General features: G+C 41.6%; 1 protein-coding gene across 8 annotated transcripts in view; it reads right to left on the reverse strand.

The window, feature by feature from the left end:
- Positions 1 to 25,764, reverse strand: part of LOC121292843 (serine/threonine-protein kinase VRK1-like) — a 97,621-nt gene that overhangs the window by 11,588 nt on the left and 60,269 nt on the right. For all 8 annotated transcript variants that reach the window (XM_041215344.1, XM_041215348.1, XM_041215325.1 and 5 more), the window contains one exon: positions 15,399 to 15,598. In XM_041215344.1, the coding sequence (XP_041071278.1) occupies positions 15,399 to 15,598 (200 nt within the window). The remainder of the gene's footprint in view (positions 1 to 15,398; positions 15,599 to 25,764) is intronic.

Genomic DNA, 25,764 nt, shown 5'->3' on the forward strand with positions numbered 1-25,764 from the left:
CCAACAAGATTTAGCCCAATATAAGGAGTCTGCAGACCAGATACAGAGAAGAGCAATAGGGGTTCAAGTAACTTGTCCAAACATCCATGAGAAACAGAAAATGGAAACCAAGGACTATGAGAAAATATCTAATTCATTTGAAAACTTTTCCACACTTCAACAAAATAACCATTTCATTGCTCAAATGAATGCTGTGGGAGACCTAGCCAGTGCACTCAAAAACTGTTGCTTAGGTTGAACTTATTTTAAGCAAAAATTTGAACTGAGTCTTATTATTGCTCATCAATTGTAATACTATGTATAATATAACCATTATATAATATTGTAATCACTAAAACAATTGTCTATTGTTCCACTCATTGAAAATGAGCACCACTCACTGGATCTTTTCTACATTACAATGTAAAGGTCTGTACTCTATAAACATACCCTTTACATGAATAGCTAAGCTCATCTTTTACATTTTTACTTCAGTACAATAGTCATGCCTAACTTAACAGGGATATGCATTAGTCAATAATTAAGTGCATTTTCTCTTTCAGATAGCCATATCTGATAACTTTTCTGCCCTGATATATATTACCCTGACAATTAACCTTTACTAATTCAGCATTACTTTCTGTTATATTTAATCACACATTGTCAGCTACTTTGCTGAATTTGCAGCTAATTCTAAACCTAGCAACCAATGCATATCTAACTGACATTCCTTTTCAGATGCATCTAAAGCTTCATGCCCAATTTGTGATTCATTTGAATCAACTTAAAGTAATATAACAGTTAAAAAAAGATCTGCTACATGCACTTTTCATTCATTTGATTAATATGTCCGCACGTAACAGTCTCTGGGAACCGCTGCACTTGAATGATGAGGTCAAAGGCTCTCTCAATATTGGAAGATTTCAATGAAGCAGGCAAGGTGAGAAGAGCCCACAGGCAAAGAAGAGAAAGATCAGGCAGCAGGTCTCAAGTAAGTGGGTCTGGAGTTGATGCCAGGAATTGAGTGGAAACAGGGCATCGGGTCCATGGGTTGAGGTTGAGAGTGGGGGCCATTAGTCCCTTTAATGTTGTCTGGGCCTAACATCTGATCCTTAGGCCTGGTTTCCTTGAAGTCAACGGCAGAGCAAGAAATCTTGGAGATAGGAGTGAGGAAGGGCTAAACATGTGTTATATGTTATGTCCCATTAATTGCATATACAAAGGTCCCAATCCCTATATCAGACATAGATAAGTAGTTTTTAATCCTTAACCTGAACAGTAGGCAGTGCTTCCAGATGGTTAAGACTTCCTGTCTGGCATATTGCAGGTACAGGTAATGTGTGAAAAACTGGTCTGCATTACACCAGTATTTACACTAATGCCTCTTTCTCTAGCTGTTCCTAAACTACCTTCCTAGTTAAATGCAGACTCAGTTTTATTTCTCAGCCAGTCACTTCCTAAACTCAGCTCAGAATTGCCCACTGACATGCAGATACTCAGCCATTTGTATTCTCCCACCATTTTCCCACTAGCTGGAAGGTAAGTGGGATTAATTGTCATTCTGCAAAAAGAAAACTTGGAGCAAAATCTTCGGGTTAGCGAGTGGGGGCAGACCCTGCTCGCCGATGCCTAAAATGTCGTGCGATGACATCAGGCATCCAGTTCGGCGGGTGCGCACCGGAGTCAGCTGCACACCTGCCGAACTGTCAAAGGCCTAGTAAGGCCATTTAAATAAAATTTTAAAATACTTAACTGAGCTGCCCATCCAACCTTAAGGTTGGTGGGCAGGTGAAGAGTCCAGGCGGCCTTCGCATTTATCATGAAACCTCATCCACATCCACAGGTGGGATGAGGTTTCATGAAGGTTTTTAAAGTTTAACAACATTTTTAAATAAAATTCATTGACATGTCCCAGCTCATGTGACACTGTCACGAGGGGACATGTCTTAAAAAAATGTTTTGTCTTTATTAGAATTTTTAAAACTCAAACTGATCTCCCTGAGGCAGCTCTTTGCCTTTGCATGTGCGAAAGAGCGCAGGACCCGACTCAGCTTACTCCCCCCGCCCGCATAGGGAGCGCCCAGCGCTTCCGGGTGCGCATCACGCTGGGCGAGCCTTAATTGGCCAACCCACATAAAATGGTGGCGCGCCTGCTCCTGCCCAACCTCCTCCCCCCACCCACAACGGAGAGAAAATTCTCCCCCTGAATATAATAGTTCCACGTAATCGTGATTAAAATTCTGTGCTAACATTATGAAGTCATGGCAGCATAAATAACTTAATTTTCTGTCTCTGGTGTTTATGAAGCATTAAAATTCCAGACAGTGAACTCCATATGCACCACACAAATGTCTTTTTTGATTTTTTGAGTTAAATCACTGCTATTACACCATTGACCTTTGCACACATATACGTGCACACATATATATGCACACAAAACCCCATTTCCAACATGTTTTGGAAAAGCAAATGCATTGTTTAAAAGTGCTTAAGCCCACGCTGATCCTTCAATCACTTTCATAGAAGTTCAAACCTCATCCAAGGAAAATGGTTGATAAATAGCGGGCTCCGGATTCTAGATGATAACCTTTCCAAATAGATATTGACTGCAGAGGCACCAGTGAATTGAGGTCAAATGTAGGCAGTGTACATGTTTGGAGGTTTGTACTCAGCTAGATAAACTAATTCAAAACTGGAGTTTCAACTTTTTTAAAAGCATGACAAACGACGGGGTACAGGTCAGGGCCCCTTGATCTTTGCAGCTGCAAAGGGAAATAAATTTGACTTTTAATAACTTCTACATAGTTGTATGTTTTCAATTCACTGAAGCTGACTCATCTTACCATTGTGTAAAGCACTTGAGAAATTTCAAGGTAATGAAATACTATATAAATGTAAGTATGTATTTTGCGACAAACATGATGACATCAACAACTGATGCCCAATACCAAACACCAATACTATTACTAATATCAAGTCACAGACAATTCAATGTTGAAGAAATCACATTCAAATTGCTGGCAGTGTCTTTGTTTTCCTTTCCTAAGTTAGTAAATTTCTGAGTCCCATCATACACCCTTCAAAACCATTGATAATATTAAAACATCTACCTGATGTGTTAACGTTATATTTATTAGTATAATTTTATAACAAACAATTTTGCACACACAGCAAATCTTTCCATCCTGTCTAGGTTATAAAATTAAAAAGAAAATTGTTTGAAACACTATATATTTCTGCCATCCTGACCAAAGCTATTGAAGTCTCACTTTAGAATTTCATGTCTGGATGGTAGTATTAACCTTTTTTTTCCAGAGACAAGGATCAAATTATAAAACCATAGGATGATTACAGCACAGAAGGAGGCCATTCAGCCCATCAATGTATGCTTTCTGCAAGAACAAATTAGCAAACCAACTCTCCCACCCTTGCCCATTGCCTTGATTGCTTTTCCCCTTCAGATGCTTATACAACTCCCTTTTGAAAGCCATAATCAAATCTGCCATACTAGAATTTTATTGTTCTGGTCTATTATTAAAAAAAAAAGATAAAACCCAGTCGTGTTATAATATGCCTTTAAGGGATATCAGCATAACATCACTAGAAGGTATATGTGTCATATGATCCAGTCTTAGTTTCACCTTTGCTTTGAACACAGCTAAATGAAAATACCTGGTTTGAGAAACAGATCTAAAGTAATTGTAGATTAAAGGGTGGATTATGTTTAAAAGGCCATTGTGGAGAGTATTAGAAACTAAACAATCGATTACCTCTCTGAGCTTCTTGGTGGAGATGGAATGTTTACAGCTGTCTCAATAAGGGATTTAAATTATTCGTATGATTTCCTAGAACAAAAGGACAGTGTGGAGTTTGGGATAATTAGTTTAAATCTCTATCTGGGACATCCCAGGCATGCCATATTTCTGTGGAATAGATTGCAAGGAGGGTTCTTTTTGGTTTTGGGTTTTATCTGGGTGATTTCTCAGAGAAACAGGCAGTTGAAGACTAGGTCTGGTGCAATTTAGAGGAGGCATAGAGAAAATCTGCTAGGAGTCATGAACCAGTATCAAAGGACTATCAGAAACCCGGAGCATTTCTGATTTGAAGTCACTAGCAGTGAGGCCCATGCTCGAGTTGGGGAGTGCGTAATCATGAAGTATTGACAGAGAATTGGAGTGTTTGCCTAGTGAAAGGACCTCAAGGAATCTCATACCTCAAAGAATAATGAGAACGCTGAGGAGAGGCAAAGTAAATTCCTGACAGCTTTGGCACAGCTTGGTTTGGTCCCATGAGAAGTGAAATTTAAAAGCAGTGAGACTTCAGGGCTGTGGGTGTTTAAAAGCGGTGAGACTTCGGGGCTGTGGGTGTTTAAAAACGGTGAGACTTCGGGGCTGTGGTGTTTAAAAGCGGTGAGACTTCGGGGATGTGCATGTTTAAAAGTGGTGAGACTTCAGTGTTGTGCATGTTTAAAAGCGGTGAGACTTCAGGGATGTGCATGTTTAAAAGCCGTGAGACTTCGGCGAAGTGCATGTTTAAAAGCAGTGAGACTTCGGGGATGTGCATGTTTAAAAGTGGTGAGACTTCAGCGTTGTGCATGTTTAAAAGCGGTGAGACTTCAGGGATGTGCATGTTTAAAAGCGGTGAGACTTCAGCGTTGTGCATGTTTAAAAGCAGTGAGACTTCAGGGATGTGCATGTTTAAAAGTGGTGAGACTTCAGCGTTGTGCATGTTTAAAAGTGGTGAGACTTCAGCGTTGTGCATGTTTAAAAGCGGTGAGACTTCAGGGATGTGCATGTTTAAAAGTGGTGAGAATTCAGGGATGTGCATGTTTAAAAGCAGTGAGACTTCAGGGATGTGCATGTTTAAAAGCGGTGAGACTTCAGGGATGTGCATGTTTTAAAACGGTGAGACTTCAGGGATGTGCATGTTTAAAAGCGGTGAGACTTCAGGGATGTGCATGTTTAAAAGCGGTGAGACTTCAGGGATGTGCATGTTTAAAAGCAGTGAGACTTCAGGGATGTGCATGTTTAAAAGCGGTGAGACTTCAGGGATGTGCATGTTTAAAAGCGGTGAGAATTCAGGGATGTGCATGTTTAAAAACGATGAGACTTTGGAACTGTGGGTGTTTAAAAGCGATGAGACTTTGGGGCTGTGAGTGTTTAATAGTGGCAAGACATCAGGGCTATCTATTAGGAGCCAATCTGGAGGTTCAGAACCTTGTGCAAAAGAAGAATCGAGGTGTGGCATCACAGGGATGCAGGTTGGTGGTTGGCTGGTGAGTATTTCCTATTTATGTTATCTAAACTGGGGAATTTCAATCGGAGAAAATAGAGCATCAATTGAAATAATAAGAATATAAGCACAGACAGGACTAGAGGCATTAATTAAAATTTAATTGGTAAAATAATAATTGGTTAATTAATCCACTATAAAGATGGCAGGGCAGGTGATGTGTTGCAGTTGCAGTATATGGTGCCTTGTGGACACCAGTTCAATCCAAGACAAACATGTCTGCAGTAATATCTGCAGCTCAAGGAGCTTCAGCTTGGAGTCAGTGAGCTGGAGGCCATGCTACAGACACTGTGATGCATCAGGGTGGAGGACCTGAACACTTTATTGCAGAAGGCAGTCACATCCATTAGGATAGGGTCTTCTGATTTAGTCCATGGTCAGAGACAAGAGGGTGTGAATGCAAGTGAGGCAGGTATAGGGACCCAGAAGATAGAAGTGGAGGAACCTGTCTTTGCAATTGTCCAACAGGTTTGAAGTTCTTGCAGCATGAATGGAAGAAAGCGGTGGCTGTGGGTGGAAGAGTGAACTGACCATGGCACCATGGTACTGGAAGCCATTCAAGAATGGGGAATAAATAGGAACATAGTGTTAGTAGGGGACAGTTAACTTAAAGGGCGGCGTCAGTACTGTCCCCTGTGAGTCCACCACAGGGTGCTGGCTAGCAGAGTCCTTACAGGACTTTAAGTTCACCTAGAACAATTCAATTATCCCCACTGAGAGTGACCTTGTACAATGTATAGAGGGAGGGCCAGCTAATCCGGCAAGTTCAGCCATGACCCATAGAATGGTGAGTCGACACTGGACAGTCATGTGAACATTCAAGAAAGAGTGAATGCAAAAACGCAACATTGTTTTTTTCACAATACAGGAAATGTCCCTAACTGCCCTGTAGCCATCAATGTGTGCCAACCATGAGGCTTGCCGATACCTTTAGCTCTCTGACCAAGCTAGTCTCAACAAATAATTTTGATGCGCACATGAATAAAGTGAAATTGATGTAATGTGATAGGTTGGATAGTAAGTTGTGAAGAGGACGTAAGGATCCTGAAAATGGATGTAGCCAGGTTAAATGAGTGGGCAAACATTTGTCAGATGGAGTATAATGTGGGAAATTGTGAACTTGTCCACTTTGGCAGGCAAAATGGAAAAGCAGCAAATTATTTAATTGAGAGAGATAGCAGAAGTTTGAGGTGCAGAGGGATCTGGGTGTCCTGATACATGAACCACAAAAGGTTAATATGCAGGTACAGCTAGTGATTAGGAAGGCAAATGGAATGTTGTTGTTTATTGAAAGTTATGGAATATAGAAGTAGGGATGTTTTGCTGTGGTTGTACAGGGCATTGGTGAAACTACATCTGGAATACTGTGTACAGTTTTGGTTTCCCTATTTAAGAAAGGATATAAATGTGTTAGAAGCAGTTTAGAGAAATTCACTTAACTGATAGCTGGGATTGGTGAGGCCAGCAGGAAGTCTTATGAGGACAGGCTGGGCCTGTATCCATTGGAGTTCAGAAGAATGCAAGGTGGTCTCATAGAAACATATAGGGGAGAATTTTCTACCCATTGGGCGGGCCGGTCAGGAGCAGGTGCGCGCGGAGCCAACTGCCACCCGCGATCGACTGCGCGCCGTCATTTTACATTGGCGGGCCAACTAAGGCCCGCCCAGTGTGATGTGCACCCAGAAGCGCTCAGCGCTACCTGTGCGGGCGGAGGGACGAGGGAGAGTTGGGGCCTTTCACGCCAGGTTGGCACCTCATTTTTAGGTATGCCTGGTGTTGCTCCTGGCATGCACTCCTGCACTCTTCTTTGAACCAGGGTTGATCCTCTGGCTTGATGGTAATGGTAGAGGGGGGGATATGCCAGGCCATTAGGTTACAGATTGTGTTCAAGTACAATTCTACTGCTGCTGAATGCTTTTGGATGCCCAGTCTTGAGTTGCTAGATCTGTTCCAAATCTATTCCACTTAGCACGGTGGTAGTGCCACACAACACAATGGAGGGTATCCTCAATGTGAAGGGGGGACTTTGTCTCCACAATGACTGTGTGGTGGTCACTCCTACCAATACTGTCATGGACAGATGCATCTGTGGCAGGCAGGTTGGTGAGGATGAGGTCAAGCATGTTTTTTCCTCACCATCTGCTGCAAACTCCAACCTGGGAGCTATGTCATTTAGGACTCGGCCAGCTCGGTCAGTAGTGGTGCTACCTAGCCACTCTTGGTAATGAACATTGAAGTCTCCCACCCAGAGTACATTCTGTGCCCCTGCCACCCTCAGTGCTTCCTCTAAGTGGTGTTCAACATGGAGGAGCACTGATTCATTAGCTGAGGGAGGGCGGTACTTGGTAATCAGCAGGAGGTTTCCTTGCCCATGTTTGACCTGATGTCATGAGACTTCATGGGGCCCGGAGCCAATGTTGAGGACTCCCAGGGCAACTCCCTCCTGACTATATACCACTGTCACGCCATGTCTGCTGGGTCTGTCCTGCTGGTGGGACAGGATATACCCAGGATGGTGATGGTAGTGTCTGGGACATTGTCTGTAAGATATGATTCCATGAGGGTGACTATGTCATGCTGTTGCTTGACTAGTCTGTGGGACAGCTCTCCCAATTTTGGGACTAGTCCCCAGAAGTTAGTAAGGAGGACTATGCACGGTCGACAGGGCTGAGTTTGCCATTGTCATTTCCGGTGTCTAGGTCAATGCCCTTTCATTCTCATACTTTTTCAAGAAAAAAAGAAGAAAGCCTCTCTATATTTGTATTATGGACACTCCATTATTTTAGGAACTTGTATTATGACACACTGTATGCTTAAAAAAAATCCTCCAATGAAAACGGAGTTAGTGCTTTAACCTTCCTTCACTGGGTCAATGATCTTTACCTAGAATAATTTTTTGAAGTTTTCAGAATCCAGAATCCTTACCACTGCATGTACAGCTCTTTATTCCATATTGTGATGATATTTTTATATTTAGTTAATTCATTATTGGTACCATCTGAAAATTTGCACGTTCTAATTTAAATTTTTTCATCAAGATCATTTAGAAATGCTGAATATCGTTAACAGCAGAGACCCTAGGACTGATCTCTAAGTTACTCAGCCAGTCATTGCCGTCCAATTAGTGCCAGCCCCATTGCTCATTACCTTATGTTTCTGGTTATTTAGCCAAGTTATTATCCCATTTACAATATCCCCCTTTTATCCCAAGAGTATTCTCTTTACATACAAGTTTCTTTTGAGGTACTTCGTCAAACAGCTGCTGAAAATCCAAAATGTTTATCAACCACATTACCCTCATCCACCATTTTATGTAGATCCTCAAAGAATTCTAATAAAATTTGTTAGGTACAACCTTTGATAAAGTCATACTGGCTTGGAATTATTGCCTTTTCTCTTGTTAAATGCACTGAATTGATCTACTTGAAATAGACTCCAAGCTGTAATATAATTCAATAGGCTTTGCTGCTTTAACTATTCACATTATCAGGCCTCTAATTTGCAGCATCATTGTATTGACTTTAAAAATTGGAATACAATCCAATTTTCTGGCATTAGCCATCAACTTAATGAAAAGAATAGAAAATCAAGCAAAGCTCCCTCTACTTTCAGCCTTACTTCATCTAGTGCTCTTAGATCCATGTATCTGAGCAGTTTCCTTAAGAATAGAAAGTGCTCCAGTTTTCCCTATACGAACACATTTCCCTGTTCATAATCATGACAGGAGTGGGTCCATGGCTGGCAATCCCTCTGCTATCTCACCCATATTAGCCTAGATAATGAATGCTAGCGATGACTTTTAAAAATTTGTTCCCGAGATCCAAGTGTCGCCCATCCCTACTTGCCCTTGAGAAGTTGGAATTAGCCACCTTCTTGAATCAGTGCAGTCCATCAGGTGTAGGCACACCCACAGTGCTGTTAGGGATGGAGTTTCAGGTTTTTGGCCCAGTGACAGTAAAGAAATGGCGAAATAGATCCAAGTCGGATGGCATGAGACTTGGAAGGGTACTTAGGGTTGGTGGTGGTGTTCTCATGCGCTCGCATGAGGAGAGGTCGCAAGTGCTGTCAAAGGAGCCTAAGTAAGTTGCTGCAGTTCATCTTGTAGATTACTGTTACTGTATCAGTGGTGGGGGGTATGAATGTTTAAGATGGTGTCAACTTTCTTGAATGTAATTGGAACTGCACTTATCCAGGCAAGTGGAGAGTATTCCATCACAATCCTGACTTGTGCCTTGTAGATGGTGGACAAGCTTTAGAGAGTCAGCAAGTGAGTTACTCACCTCTGGATTCCCAGTCTCTGATTTCTCCTGTAGCCATGGTATTTATACGGCTGGTCCAATTAAATTTCTGGTCAATGGTAACTCCCAAGATGTTAATGGTGGGGAGATTCAGTAATGGTACTACCATTGAATGTCAAAGGGAAATGGTTTGATTCTCTCTTGTTGGAGATGGTCATTGCCTGGCACTTATGTGGTATAAATGTTACTTACCACTTACCAACCCAAGCCTGAATGTTGTCCAGGTTTTGCTGCATATGGATACAGACTGCTTCAGTACCTGTGCTGAATAATGTACAATCATCAACGAACATCCCCAATTCTGATTTTATGATGAGGGTAGGTAATTGAAGAAGCAGGTGAAGATGGCTGGGACCAGGACACTAACCTGAGGAACTCCTGCAGTGGTGTCCCGGGAATGAAATGATTGTCCTCCAACAACCATAACCATCTTCCTTTGTGCTAGGTATAACTCCAAAAAGTGGAGAATTTACCCTCAATTCCCACTGACTTCAGTATTGCTAGAGCTCCTTGATGCCACATTTGATCAAATGCTGTCTTGATGTCAAGAGCAGATACTCTCATCTCACCTCGAGTTCAGCTCTTTTGCTCATGTTTGGACCAAGCCTGAAATGAGGTCAGGTGCCAAATGACCCTGGCGGAACCCAAACAGAACATCGGTGGGCAGGTTATTACTGTATAAGTGCCACTTGATTGGACTGTCCATGACCCCTTCCATCACTTTGCTGATAATTGAGAGTAGACTGATGGGGTGGTAAGTAGTCAGATTGGATAGTCCTCCTTTTCACGGACCAGACATACCAGGGCAATTTTTCACATTGCCGGGTATATGCCAGTGTTGTAGCTGTACTGGAACAGCTTGGCTAGGAGTGAGGCTAGTTCTGAGCACAAGTCATCAGTATTTCTGCTGAGATATTATCAGGGCCCATAGCATTTGCTGTATCCAGTGCTTTCAGCCATTTTTTAATATCACATGGGGCAGAATTTTACACTCGAGCATTCAATAGTGCGCGATATTTCAGTCTGTGGCCACGCCCGAGAGTCGGCAGCGCACCAGCCGAGAATTGAGAGGCCAGTTAAGAGGCAATTGATGGCGATTTTTTGCTGCCCGTCCAATGTTACAGTTGGCGGACGGGCGAATTTGTCAGGCGGCCTTTGCATCTTTGAGGAAACCTCATCCAAGGGCGGGAGAAGGTTTCCGTGAATAATTTTTTCAAATAATTTTCATCATCCGTAAGTTGAGGTGTCTCATTCTGAAGTGTGGACGTGTTCTCCGGGTTTTAAATTCTGTTTTTATTGATCTTAAATTTGTCAGCTTCCCGAGGCAGCTCTCTGCCTTCAGGGAGCTTTCCTTCCGCGCTCCCCCACACCCGCGCTGATTTCAACACTCGCCCTCCTCCCACCCCCACCCTGGCAGCGCTGAGCCTTTAAGCGCATCTTTCACACTGGCTGGCCATTAATTGACCAGCCAGTGTGAAATCGAGGTCGGGGGCCAATCGCAGTCGGCGGTCCATTCCCCTGCCGCTCCCGGCCCGCCCATTGCGGCCACCCGCTGACCCAAAAATTCTGCTCATGGACTTAACCAAATTGTCTGAAGACAGGCATCCATGACGATGTGGATCACAGGAGGAAGCAGATGGATCATCCACTTGACACTGCTGGCTGAAGGTGGTTACAAATGCTTCAGCCTTGTCTTTTGTACTGACATGCTGAGCTTCACATCAATGAGAACGAGGATGTTTGTGGAGCCTCCTCCTCCTGTTCATTGTTTAATTGTCCACTACCATTCACAACTGGATGAGGCCAGGCTGCAGAGCTTTGATCTGATCCGTTGGTTGTGGGATCGCTTAGGTCTGTCCATCACCCACTTCTTCTGTTCAGCATGCGATTAGTCCTGTGATGTCGCTTCACCAGGTTGCCACCTAATTTTGCCATCTATTGTAGCTGAACCTGATCTAGTCTTCACTCAATATCTGTGTGTACCCAAGTTACTGGATAGGAAAAGGAATCCTCACTAATTTTTTCCCAGGGATCAAGCTTGGAACCTCTCTGATCTACATGGTCCCGTACCACATCACATTTATTCCTTGAGGAATTGGGGAAATGCAGCACTTTAGTCTTAAATGACTAATCTAAACTTTCTTTGAATTTAAATACATTCCATAGCCGTTTTGATAGTTCAAGAGATATCACATTCCTACGGTAAAATCAGTTACTAAACAAAATCTAAAATCTCTCATTTTGTTGTTTTTCCTTTCTATACCACAGCTTTATTTTAAAAAAGGCCTCCACATTTGATCTTAAAAATTTTGCTTGCCACAAACATATCCCCAGATTTTTTTTTTTAAACCCCTAACTATAAACTTAAAATTTCATTTTCTATTTGTTTTATTCATTCATGGGATGTGGGCTTTACTGGCTGGACCAGCATTTTTTGCCCACCCCTAATTGCCCTTGAGAAGGTGGCGGTGAGTTGCCTTCTTGAACTGCTGCAGTCCCTGTGGTGCTGGTACACCCACAGTGCTGAAAGGAAGGGAGTTCTGCAATTTTGACCCAGCGACAGTGAAGGAACGGCGATATATTTCCAAGTCAAGATGGTGACTGACTTCGAGGGGAACTTCCAGGTGGTGATGTTCCCATCTATTTCCTGCCCTTGTCTTTCTAGATGGTAGTGGTCGTGGGTTTGGAAAGTGCTGTTTAAGGACCCTTGGTGAATTCCTGCAGTGCATCTTGTAGATGGTACACACTGCTGCTACTGTGCGTCGATGGTGGAGGGAGTGAATGTTTGTGGATGTGGTGCCAAACAAACGGGCTGCTTTGTCCTGGACGGTGTCAAGCTTCGTGAGTGTTGTGGGAGCTGCACTCATCCAGGCATTCCATCATATCCTGACTTGTGGCTTGTAGATGGTGGACAGGCTTTGGGGTGACAGGAAGTGTGTTACTCACTGCACGATTCCTGGCCTCTGACCTGCTCCTGTAGCCACAGTATTTATATGACTAGTCCAGTTCAGTTTCTGGTCAATGGTAACCCTAGGATGTTGATAGTGGGGGATTCAGTGATGGTAATGCCATTGAATATCAAGGGGCGATGGCTGGATTCTCTCTTGTTGGAGATGATCATTGTCTGTCACTTGTGTGGTGCGAATGTTACTTGCCACTTGTCAGCCCAAGCCTGGATTTTGTCCATGGACTGCTTCAATATTTGAGGATCGCAAAAGGTGCTGAACATCGTGCAATCGTCAGCGAACATCCCCACTTCTGACCTTATGATGGAAAGAAGGACACCGAGGAAGCAGCTGATAGTTGGGCCTAGGAACTCCTGAGGTAATGTCCTGCAGCTGAGATGATTGACCTCCAACAACCACAACCATCTTCCTTTGTGCTAGGTATGAGTCCAACCAGCGCAGAGCTTTCCCCCTGATTCCCATTGATTCCAGTTTTTCTCGGGCTCCTTGATGCCACATTCGTTCAAATGCTGCCTTGATGTCAAGGGCGGTCACTCTTACCTCACCTCGGGAGTTCAGTCCTTTTATCCATGTTTGAACCAAGGCTGTAATGAGGTCAAGAGCTGAGTGGCACTGGCGGAACCCAAACTGGGAGTCAGTGAGCAGCTTATTGCTAAGCAAGTGCCACTTGATAGCACTGATGATGACCCCTTCCATTATTTTACTGATGGTGGAAAGTAGACTGACGGGGCAGTAATTGATTGAATTGGATTTGTCCTGCTTTTCGTGTATAGGACAAACCTGGGCAATTTTCCACATAGCTGGGTAGATGCCAGTGTTGTAGCTGCACTGGAACAGCTTAGCCAGGGGCGCGACAAATTCTGGAGCATAATTCTTTAGTAATATTCCCAGAATATTGTCAGGCCCCATAGCCTTTGCAATGTCCAGTACCTTTAGCCGTTTCTTGATATCACATGGAGTGAATGGAATTGCCATCTATGATGCTGGGGACCTCCGGAGGAGGCTGAGATGGATCATCCACTCTGACGTTTGATACTAGAGGTTGAATATCCTTTATCCATACATCTGAAACTGAACACATCCAAGAACCAAACTTTTCTTCAATGGCTGTGCAGTTAATTTGTATGTTAATAAAGCAATGTAATATTATATTACTGGTGCAATAAGTGTTAACAGGTAAGAAGTATGGCGTGTGAGAGTTGAATAATGGAGAAGCAACCTTGTATTTGCAGACTACAGCTAGCCTAAGCTTAGGCAATTGTAATGTAAGTAGGCCTAGGTCAACTGAATATATGGTAGATCTGAAAACTGAAAATATCTGAATACCAAAACGCAATCGGCCCCAAGGGTTTTGGATAAAGAATACTCAGATCTGTAAGCTTCTAATCCATATGATGCATGTTTGAACTGCACACTTCTTTATACATATATCCTTAAAAGCATTGCACTTTTATTGAGCATTTTCCACTTATTTGGCCACCACCTTAAAGTCAGCTTTTCTGAGCCCGCTATAATCTTGGTTATGATTATTATTCAGGTGTTCTCTATGTCTAGGTGTTCTCCCCATCTATTGTTGACTTCTAGATACTGAAGTAAATGCAGCCTTGTTTCTTTAACAATAAGGACAAAGAATACATTTTGTAATCAGGGCACCTTTTAAAAATTCAACCGTTATGTGGATTAAAACTGTTTGAATGCCTGTTTACATTTCCTTGTCTATTTCTGTTAATTTGTTTGACTGGAATTGTCCAAGAATTTAATTCTGATGACATGATCAGCAGTACAACTGATTTTGAATTTGTGGAGGAGTTCAATTAGCATCTGTTAATATCATTATTGACCCAGAGGGTTACAACTCCAGATAGAAGTGTGTTTTTGTATCCAGCTATGCCTAAGTGTGAGGGGAAATAAATGAAAGAGTCTGCAAGGGTAAATAAGAGTGAGTGAGAGAGTAAATGAGACAGAGTGTGAGTGGATAAATGAATGAGTGAGAAGGAGGTTAAATGAGAGTGATTGGCAGAATGTGTCCTTGGTTGCATAAATTCAGTTCCTTCTCTCGATCTTATTAGCATGCACCCTTTAAACATTTTTTTTCAAATGGTATGATAGAAAAACATTGGAATACATTTTCAAGTTAATTAGAATGATTTTTAAACTGGTGATTTTTGAAATGATCTCAATCATTAAAGTTCCTCTTTAGAATTTATGAAGTACCCATTATATAATAATAGATTTTCTAGAACACTTGAAAATGTTTTACATGGGACTAGAGATGTTTAACCTTTTGAGCAAGCAGTTAAAATCCAAACTACACTACCAACTTCAAAAGCTTCTATAAAACCTAACTCTTTGATCGCTTCAGCCAAATTTTCATCTATTCGATTACTTTCCAAAGCTTTGAGATGTTTACTATGCTGAAGGCTCTAGACAAGTGTAAGTTTAAAATAAATGGGGTAACATCACGGCTAAAAATAGCAGAGAAGGGAATCAGGCATGAATATGTTAATGGTCCTTACATTAGTACTGTATCGCATAATGTAATTTCAAAGCCCATGTTCTTTAGGTGCCCCATGCTACTCATTGCTTAAGACAGAAAACTCATTCCTAACCCTTTGCCAGTACCGTTCTCTTATTTAAAAACTTATATTAGCCATCTCCCCTTCCAACCTTCCCTCAAGGAAACCTCCTACTTCTACCAACAGTCCTCGTTAAGATTGGGAACTAAATATTTGGTGTAGCCACTTGTGCTGCATTATCATCAGTATCAAAAACTATTGTATATAAACTGTGACAAAAGACATTAGAAAGCATCCATCCATTAACTCTTCAAGCTAGGAAACTGCAATAAAATGTTGTTGCTTACATTTTGAATTGGGCGTATGTTCTCAAAATTTTCCGTATCAAACAAAAGCAAAGAATCCGTGTACTCTAATCCACTGAGATCCTTGTACTTAGATCGACTGGCTTCCAGATTGTTTAACAAGATGTTGTGTAGTTTCTGATAGTGTGGCCTTTCTTCATACTTCAGGGTGCTCACATAAGACAAATAGTTAATTATTTCACCTGCAAGATCATTCAAGGATACAAATTAGACAAATATCTAGCAACCAAATAAATGCTTGATGTAATAATTAGCACTATCCTTTTAATCTCATTGTGAATTTTACTGCCAGACTGAAGCACAGCAGTATATTCTCTATCACCAGTTTAAATCATTTTTTCATTATCATCATGTGAATTTTAGACATTGCATTGCATAAAGCAGCCTTTACATTTGTACTCCAGAATAAACTAAATGTGAGTAACCTTACCATATTTAGTGATGCAATGCAAAAGGGAATGTCTATGTCTTAGAGGATTAAATAAATAAGACCAGTCAGCCTGAGACTGCGGCATAACATCTGATTCAATGCAGTAACAAAAAGGTATTAAACATACACGTAATTGATCATGGGTTGAAACTAACAGGGGACGGGGCTCCTAAATCTTTGCACCTGCCTCTAATTTACAGAAATCATGGCTCTGTTCTGCCTGCATATTCTAAATTGTGAACAAGGGATTTGCAAGTGGCCTGGACCTGATGCTGCCAAATGTCAACTCTAAAAATCCACAGCTCTAAAATTTGAAAAATAGAACACAGAAAAAATAAATGTTTTTAAAAACATATGGCGTAGAAACATCATGCTTCTTTTAATCCAATGCAGCCATGAATTTGTTTCTTTGGTATCTGGGAGGTTTGTCTCTATCAGAAGTTAAGGTACTGTTTTTTAATCAATTTATTTTGCAACAGTTGCTTTATATTTTTGATTGGCTATGTCCTGTATAATATGTGCTTTCAATCTTTCTGCTGACCACAGCAAGTGCTTTCAGAAAACCTTTCTATTTGATACTGAAAAAATTCAATGCTGCAACTTTTTGTGCAACCATTATATTTTCTCTGTTTGTCGTTGTGAATATTTCTCAGCCGGACACACAAACAACTGATCATAATGGTAAGTGACCTTTCAGCTCACTGTGATTATAATTAAAATAGAGTTGCTCCTTAACAATAATATAGCAATATCATCATCTTGTGCGGGCATAACTGGCCCTGAGGTACTCATTACTAGATCAAGTGAAGCAAGGGATGGTAATGAGCACCTCAGGGCCAGTAATGACCATAATCCTTGAACAAAATGATGTTATCACTATTATCAATCTATGTGGCCTTATTCTGTCTTCTACACTTGTAACAATGCTATTTTTCACAATTTTTGCATTCCAAAGGTACTTATTTACAATTTTTAGCACTTCAATAATAAAGGTTATAACCTGTTTCAGCAATCCATTTGAACCAGAGTGCATCACTAATGTTGCACATAGCTCGGTTAACATATAGACCTTCAAATATTCTAATTGTATTGCAGCATGTTACACAATATAATGTGTGTAAGAGTTGTTGAATTAGCTCTAGTTAGTTTCTTCAGTGGAACTGGATTTTATTTTTCCAGTTCTCAACCTTGATCACATATTATGGCCATGCAATGATCAATAAAATATAGATATAGTAGCCTACAATACATCTATTGGGATTTACAAACACTTTTACAAAACATTAAAAATCTAGACTACCTACTTTAATAGGCTCTTCTGCATTTCACATGTCAATATTTAAACTGGTATCTGTGAAACAAAAAGGTGGCCCCCCCACTTCGGTCTCTTGTGGTTAGCAAATTGTAGACTGTAACCTATGTTTGGTGGGCTCTCTGGGTGTAGGTGTCAACCCCAGCAATAGTGTTCTATGAACTATTGAGCCCCTGGAGATAAATGAATGGGTGACTGCAAGAATAAGAAGCTATCTGGATCTGTGTTTTGGATAGCCTAGTAATGGTTCTCTTCTCGAAGGCCTGAACCATGATTTCTGTATTTTATACGTGCTTTTTGAATTAAGTTGCTAAGGTTCCAAATAGTCTCCAAAAATGCCATTGCTGTCCACAGGAGGCTGCAACAGCCATCAATGAAGTACTCCAAAGTCTGACAGCAAGCATAATCAATCTAACTTATAGAGCACAACCCTGAGTATCATATCCTGAAATCAACTGAAAGGTAGCCAGCTTTTGGTTCCAGAAAGGGCCAAGATTAACCTTAACTACTGTTTAAGGGAAGCTAGATAACTACCTGAGGGGGAAAGGAATAGAAGGAGAAGCTAATATGGTTAGGTGAGGAGAGATGGGTAAAGTCTCACATGGAGCATAAATGCCGACATAGACCAACTGAGCTGAATGGCTTGTTTTTGTGCTGTAGAATCAATGTAATTCTATGTTTGGGTCCACATTGTTCATTCATGCAAAAAATGCTACTCAGTGGGCTTGATGAGAAGTCAGAAAGATCACAGGATGACATGCATCAAGCAGTAGGGGATGATTCATGCCTTGGGGACTTAGGGTTTACAATCACCTGAGAAAGATTTCCCTAACCAGGACAACCTCTGAAAGATTAATGTATAATCCTCAAAACAGGTTATTGTTTAAGGCTCTATTGTTTCAGAGAATGTTTTTAAAGCCTTGTCCACTTGGAGAATAAGGTCGGGCAGCTTGCACGTTCCCTCTGCAGCCATATTCAAAATTCCAAAAAAAGATTGGCATAATGAACCCTGAAATATTGTTAGACTGAGTTCTTTCAGGAATTTGATAAGAGGATTGTACTTTATAGACAGAGGGCACAGTTTTAACTGCCAAGGGGAGGCGGGTTCTGCTGCAGGCAGGGAGGAGAATAAAGCCTTGAAAAGTGCTGTTGGGTCAGGAACCTGACGTGATGCAATCTACTTCCAGGTTTAAACCAGACTGGTTTGCAGGTGAGCAGAGAACCCTCGAGGAGCTGTCGGGTAAGTAATTAAAATATTCAGAGACAATTAACTGTGAATTTAACCCAGCATTCTGGCTTTAACAGCCAGCGCAGGAGTTTCCCCTGCAATCTCAAACTTCCAGAGTCAACACAGTGAAGCACAACGGGCAGTCTTAGAACAATGACTCTGAGGAGCTGGGAAGACTATAAAGAGTGAAATTGCAAAGATCGTGACCTGCCTGTGTGAAAGGCTTCTGTTTACAGGGTTAGTCTTGAGAGCCTGATTCCACTCTTTTATAGGTCATTTCTAATTTTTTTGGAAGTCACCTATTTTGGTGTTTACTCACCTACTTTTCCCTACTATGAGCCTCTCTGCAGCATGGGAGCAACTTATGCAGCAGTGACATGGACCTCTGATAAGGAACAACATGATCAGTCACATCAATATCAGCAGCAGCAGGAGCCACACTAACAGCAGCTGCCTTCTCCTCAGACATAGGTCGCTGCACAGGATAGAGGGGATGGACAGCTCTAGCACAGGATACAAAAACAGAGGGTAAGCTTCCTCAGCATGACAGAGCAACAGCATCTCAGGAGGCTTGTCCAATAGGTCATTGCTGACATGGGCAGCCTCCTGGAACAAGACCTCCTTCCAATAAAGCCAGCTGGACACACATTGCCAGTGGCTGTCAAGGTCACCATAACCCTGAATTATTTTAACTACAGTTCCTTCCAGGGATTTGCTGGTGATATCTCAATGATTTCTCAAACTTCTGCCATTAAATGCAACTCTCAGGTTCTCCACTTATGTGCACTTAGCAATGGATGAGACCAGTGAGTTTTGCTGCAGTGGTTGGATTCCCACAGGGACAGAGGGGTCATTGGCTGTACACGAGGCAATCAAGATACCCTCAGATCAACCTGGAGTGTTTATCAATCATAAGGATTCCATTCCCTCAACACTCAAATAGTTTGTGACCGCTAGAAAGTGACCATGCATGTCTGCACTAGATATCCAGGGACCTGTCATGATTCATTCATTCTGCGGCAGGCATATCTCCCACACGACACACAGGGGCAGCAACCTGCTCTTAAATGTCTAGATTAGTGTCGTGCCCAATAAAGGCTTGTCATATTCATAACTTTACACATGGTGTGAGCTCATAAAGAAGCTTTTGGAAGAGTCTTTTATTTCAAATGGACACTGATGAACTGTTAAGATGGCCGCCAAGGGGTAAGGTGCTTTCACTTATTGAACAAGAACTTTCAAAACTCTTGAAAGTTCCGAATTTAATAGCTGTGGTGAGGGGGCCTTCCCCTGGAATGGACATATCTGGACAGCACCTCTCTGTAGAATTCACGCCTGCCATTATTTGAAGCTTTCCAAAGCACAGAGTCAATGGATTCGTAGACTCTATGGGCTGGATTTACATCCTCGAGGCAGGCACTGGAAGTTAGGAAAATTTCCGGCTCAGCTTAACCGCCTCTGGAGAAAGTGCCAGGAAAGATGGTAATTTTAATTGTAGGGGAGATATGTTTGGGCTGCAGTGAGACCAGCCAGCCTGGGAAAGAGTTCAGAGGCAGTCACAGGGGCTGTCAGGTGCAGAGACGGGCTATTTAAAAGGGCCACCTCGGTCTGTGGGATATCGTCCCAATTATAATGAAAAAGGTAAGGCCCTCTAGTCCTCACCCCTCAAACCCCCTCATCCCTCGCACACTCCCCATGTCCCATCCATGGCACCTACTATGGCCCCTCATGCCCCCATGCCAAGTTCTGCCCCCCCACCCATCCCCTATGGGCCCACATGCCAAAGTATGCTGTCACTCACCCCTTATGGCCCTTCATTCCTTCCATGTCACCTCTATGCCCATTCACCCACTACACACTGTATAGAACCAATGAACCCTATAGTAACAATAGGATGTGTAAAAAAGCTTTTAGAAAAAGTTATTCATTGATAACTTTACACTTTCTAAACTTTTTACTACAGGTCAATAAAAGTGTTGATCATCCGTACCATTTAAAGTATCAATAACTGAAATTGCAAGCACTGAAATTGCCATGAATGCATAATGAGGCTTGGGTCAGAAATCCATTGGACTATTGAAACAGCTGAGCGGCAGGAAAAGCATCACTTGATTGACAGCTCTGACTCTCTGATCTCTTCTGTCAGTTTTTACAATGTTTATTTGCAAAAGATAAAGAAGTTTCAAGTGTTTGCAGCTTCAGCTATTGAAGCATTCAGTTAGTCATTGACTAGTCTAGTGTGGCAACTTCCGGTCCATACCAGTGCACAGTACTTATCTTCAGAGCATTCAAGAGGCATGGTTGATGTCTGAAGCACAGAAACTAATGCTCCCATCTTGTGCTTGCCACTTTCTAGACCAAGCTGGCTCTTGTCTTTGTCTTTGTGGCATGTGCAGGTGGTTGTGCAGTTCAGCTTCACCCTGTAATAGCTCGCACTGGAATCATTTTACACTGTATTGCCATAGAAGGTCACTTTCATGATATACTTAGGGTTCCTGTTATCAAGTTGGAATTTTATAGGGATTTGACTTGGGCTTTCATTTCCAGAAATATTTTAGCAAGGGTTTAGGACACTCCTCAAGGTGGACTCAATGTCCTTGAAAGTTGCTGCTTGCATTGCCAGGGCAAGGTCAAATTGCACAACTTTGCTGGTGGCTTGTCACTTGTGTCACAACAGAATATACTTGCTCTCTTATTGCTCGTAATAAGTGTCTTTTGTGAGGAAAGAAGTGTTTTTTCTTGCTCTTGGAGGTGTGTAATCCAATCAAATAATTCAACAGCAATCTTTCATGAGTTTAAAATGAAAAAGATTATTTATTTTAACACAATTACCCCGAAATAATGTAACATCACACACACACACACAAACACACAAAGATTGGATAATTCAATCACTGATTTATGATTATTTCCAGTCTCCCACATGCAGTCTGTGGTTTCTTGAATGGATTTGATAATTTAAAGTTCAAGTGAGTATCTTGTAAAGTGAAGCATTCCTAGCAGGTTGCAAGGTTTCTTGTAGTTGAATATTTAGGAAGTTGGTTCTCAGGTGAACTTTGAAACTGGAACAGGCCAAGTCTTTGGTTACTTGATGACTTACAGCTAGTTTCAGAGTCTGGTTCTCAGACTGGCTGATGACTGATGGTTCTTAAATGGCAAACATGGCACAACCTTTCTCTGCAGTTGTTGTCTTGTCAGTGTTCTACTGCAGTCTGCCTAGGTCTCTTCTGAGTGTTAGGATCTCAGAACTTTCGGTCACATGATCAACATCGATCCAGAATGGCTTAAAGCTAAAAGTCCATTGATATACAATAGAAGATAGATGGTGGTTTGGTGAATGCTGCAATGCACTACATCATTGGAACCCTTTGTAAAATTGAGGTCATCAAAAACTCTGCTGTCCCTCTCCTAATTTGCACCAAGACTCGTTCACCTATCACCCCTGTGCTCACTGACCTATAATGACTCCTGGTCAAGCAACATCTTGATTTTTTTTTAAATGATGGATCTTTTTTTTAAAAATCCCTCTATGGCCTCGGTCCTCCCTATTTCTGTAACTACTTCTAGCCCTACACTCTCAGAAAAAGCTGCACTCCTTTAATTCTGGCCACTTGAGCATCCTTAATTTTAATCAGTCCACCATTGGTGGTTGTGCTTTCAATTGCCTCAGCCCTAAACTCTGGAATACCCTTCCTACATCTGTCCACCTCGCTTCCCATCTTAAAGTCACTCATTCCCTCTTTGACCAAGCTTTTGATCATCTGATCCAATACCTCTCCATGTGGTTCAGTGACATATTTTGTTTTACAATGTTTCTGTGAAGCCCCTTGTACAATTTATTACACTAAAGGCATGATATAAATATAAGTTGTTGGCGGTGTTGTTGGTTGGAACAAAAGTTTCAATATAGGGATTGAGGACAATTGAACGAATGGCAGATTTAGAGCTGGAGTTTTTGTCTCTTAGTGGAGTCAGAAATCAGGTTGCCAAACACTGAACTTAATTTTTTTTTGCCTTGGGTACAAAACACACATAAGCCACTCCTGTGGTCGGGGTCACCACCGTGAGGGTCTTGGGAAATTTAAATTTCCTTCCCCATGCTATTTTTATGTACATATGTGGGTTTTGGAAGCCCAAAAGAGACACACTTCTTGAAGAGTTCAAGACAACTGTGAAAAGCCTGCTGCAGATTCTGGAACATTCTGACAAGTAAGTGTTAAATGTTTTGACACCTTCAAATGTTAGTATTAGATGCTGTATTGTAATGAAGATGTGTTTTTAATGCAGTGATTGATCAGCGGGCTCTGTCCTGCAAAGATAAGTTGACCACTGATCACTATTGTCTAACGTTAACATGCATTACAGTACTTCGCCCAATAGGAAAAATGTCATACTGCTTTCAAAACTGTAGTCCTGACAAACAACCCTGTCACATCTTGGACTGAGATTTAAATCTCCAGATATCTTTTACTTTGAAAAAAAATCACCCTGCTGGTGAAAGTTTAAAAAAAACACCTGCTCCAGTCTGTTAATTGACAAGTAATCTGCTTTGAAATGGAAATGTAACACCATCTGTTCTTTCAGTTTCAGGGGGTCTAGGGCTGAAAGCTTGTTTTTTTGATTGCAGTGATCATTATGAATGCGTAGCTGAGTTCCAAAAGTCCCACAGCAGACTGGAGTGTATGACTTAGGTTGACAATCCAGTGCAGTACTGAGTTAGTCCTGCCCTGTTGGATGCAGCATCTTCTAAATGAGCCATTAACCTGACGCACTCTCACCTTCTCAGGCGGATGCAAAAATTCCCATGGCATTATTTTGAAAAACAGCAGAGAACTTCCCCACTGTTCTGACCAATATTTATGCCTCAACCAACATCACAAAAAAACAGATTATCCGGTCATTATCTCATTGCTGTTTGCGGGAGTTTGCTGTACATAACTTTGCTGTACGCAAGTTGGCTGTTGCATTTCCTACATTACAACAGTGACTGCATTTTAAAGCATTTCATTGGCTGCAAAGCACTTTGGAATGTCTGGCGGCCATGAATGGCGAAATATAAATGCCAAGGTCTTTATTTTCTTCTTGCCGTTATGCAAGGTAACATCATAAAAGCAGCTGGGAATATTTCCCCTGTTCCACAATTCAGAGTGAAATCAATACAAATCTTTAAGAAAGAACCTGTTTAGAATTTTGCTAGAAATATATAAAAGAGGAAATTTTACAACTGTATTCATACTTCAAGTAGATTGGAGAAGGTTGCACTGGTTTCTTGGAGGAGAGAAGGTTGAGAGGAGATTTGATCGAGGTATTCAAAATCATGAGGGGTCTAGACAGAGTAGATAGGGAAAAAATGTTTCCATGGTGGAAAACCAGAGGATACAGATTTAATGTAATTGGCAAAACAGGTGATGGCAACATGAGGAAAAAAACATCTCCCATGCCTCTGCCCTCACACCTTCCTCTCCCTCCCAGAACCATGATAGGGTCCCCCTTGTCCTCACTTTTCACCCCATCAGCCTTCATATTCAAAAGATCATCCTCCGCCATTTCCGCCAACTCCAGCATGATGTCACCATCAAACACATCTACCCTTCACCACCCCTGTTGGCATTCCGTAGGAACCCTTCCCTCCGGGACACCCTGGTCCACTCCTCCATCACCCTCAACACCTCATCCCCCTCCCATGGCACCTTCCCATGCAATCGCAGAAGGTGTAACACTTCTTTACCTCCTTTACCTCCTCCCTCCTCACTGACCAAGGGCCAAAACACTCCTTTCAGGTGAAGCTGCCTGCACCTCCTTCAATTTGGTCTACTGTAATCGCTGCTCCCAAAGTGGTCACCTCTACATTAGAGAGACCAAAAGCAGACTGGGTGACCGCTTTACGGAACACCTTTGGTCTGTCCGCAAGCATGACCCAGACCTCCTTGTCGCTTGCCATTTCAACACACCACCCTGCTCTCATGCCCACATGTCCATCCTTGGCCTGCTGCAATGTTCCAGTGAAGCTCAATGCAAACTGGAAGAACAGCACCTTATCTTCTGATTGGGCACTTTTCAGCCTTCTGGACTTAACATTGAGTTCAACAACTTCAGACCATCTCCTCTATCCTCACCCCATTTTTTATCCCCTTTTTTCAATATTCATTTTTATTTTTTATTTTTTATCCACTTATTTTTATTTACTTTCATTTTTATTCATTGTTTTAACTCCCACTTTTTATCCTATTTTCAATCCTTTTTCCTCATCAACCCCCACTCCGCTCCCTCAAGGGCCAGCTGTCACTTGTTCATGTTGTTCTTTCCAGAGTGCTTACCCTTGTCTTGCTATTGTCATATTATGCTTCCCTAATGCCACCATCAGCACCTTGTGATGACCACTACCACTACCATTAACACTCCCTTTGTCCTTTTGTTCATGACATCTTTGTCAATCTCTCCTTTGTCCCCACCTATTGCTGGCTTCTATCCAGCTTCACCTGCTCCACCTCCTTAAACAATATAAATTTCATCACATTCCTACTTCTCTTTAGGTCTGAAGAAGAGTCATACGGACTCGAAATGTTAACTGTTTTTCTCTCTACTGATGCTGTTAGACCTGCTGAGTTTTGCCAGCATTTTCTGTTTTTGTTTCAGATTTCCAGCATCCACAGTATTTTGCTTTTAAAATATTAGGTTATCTGTTTGGTCCATTGCTATTTCATATAATGCACCAATTATGGCAAAAATGCCACAGCCATCTCTTTTTGTAGGTACATGACAGTAACTAGAATCTAGATAATTTCATAATAGTTTTAAATAGTAACTCATGGTTTCCGATGATCAAGGTCAAAAAGACTGCCTTTTAAATAATGTTGGCTCTGAACTAAAGTAAAACAAACAGGGTGACCTGTATTGTACTGTAAATGTGTACAGTTGTGAAAGTGGGCTGCCTATGATTTTTCACACTGAAAATTGTTGATCTTAATCTTCCCGTCAGAGAGAAGCACTTACTCTTCTTGAAAATAAATAATTATATGAATTAATTGATCAAAGCCACTCCTGCATATTTTCAAGGGTACTATAGGGAGTGTACAGGATCGGTTATCTGTCCGTTTCCCTCATTACTCAAACCCTCTTCCTCGCAAATGTTTAATTTTCTCGTGTCAAATACATTTAAAAGTAAACATAATTGTTAATCTAGTAATAAGTTTTATTTCAACTTTTCATGAGTGATACCAGCATTTATATACAAGGAGCCCTTTGCCAAGCAAATCTCACAAGGATTAACAGCAGTTATAAAATATAAAAATCTACAACTAACTCATAGTGAAGAAATGGAATGGGAAATAACATTGCTTATTCTCTGCAGCTATTCACGTTAATTAAGTCATCCTTT

The sequence above is a fragment of the Carcharodon carcharias genome, chromosome 2, assembly GCF_017639515.1.
Source record: "Carcharodon carcharias isolate sCarCar2 chromosome 2, sCarCar2.pri, whole genome shotgun sequence".
In the NCBI taxonomy this organism is placed as follows: domain Eukaryota; kingdom Metazoa; phylum Chordata; class Chondrichthyes; order Lamniformes; family Lamnidae; genus Carcharodon; species Carcharodon carcharias.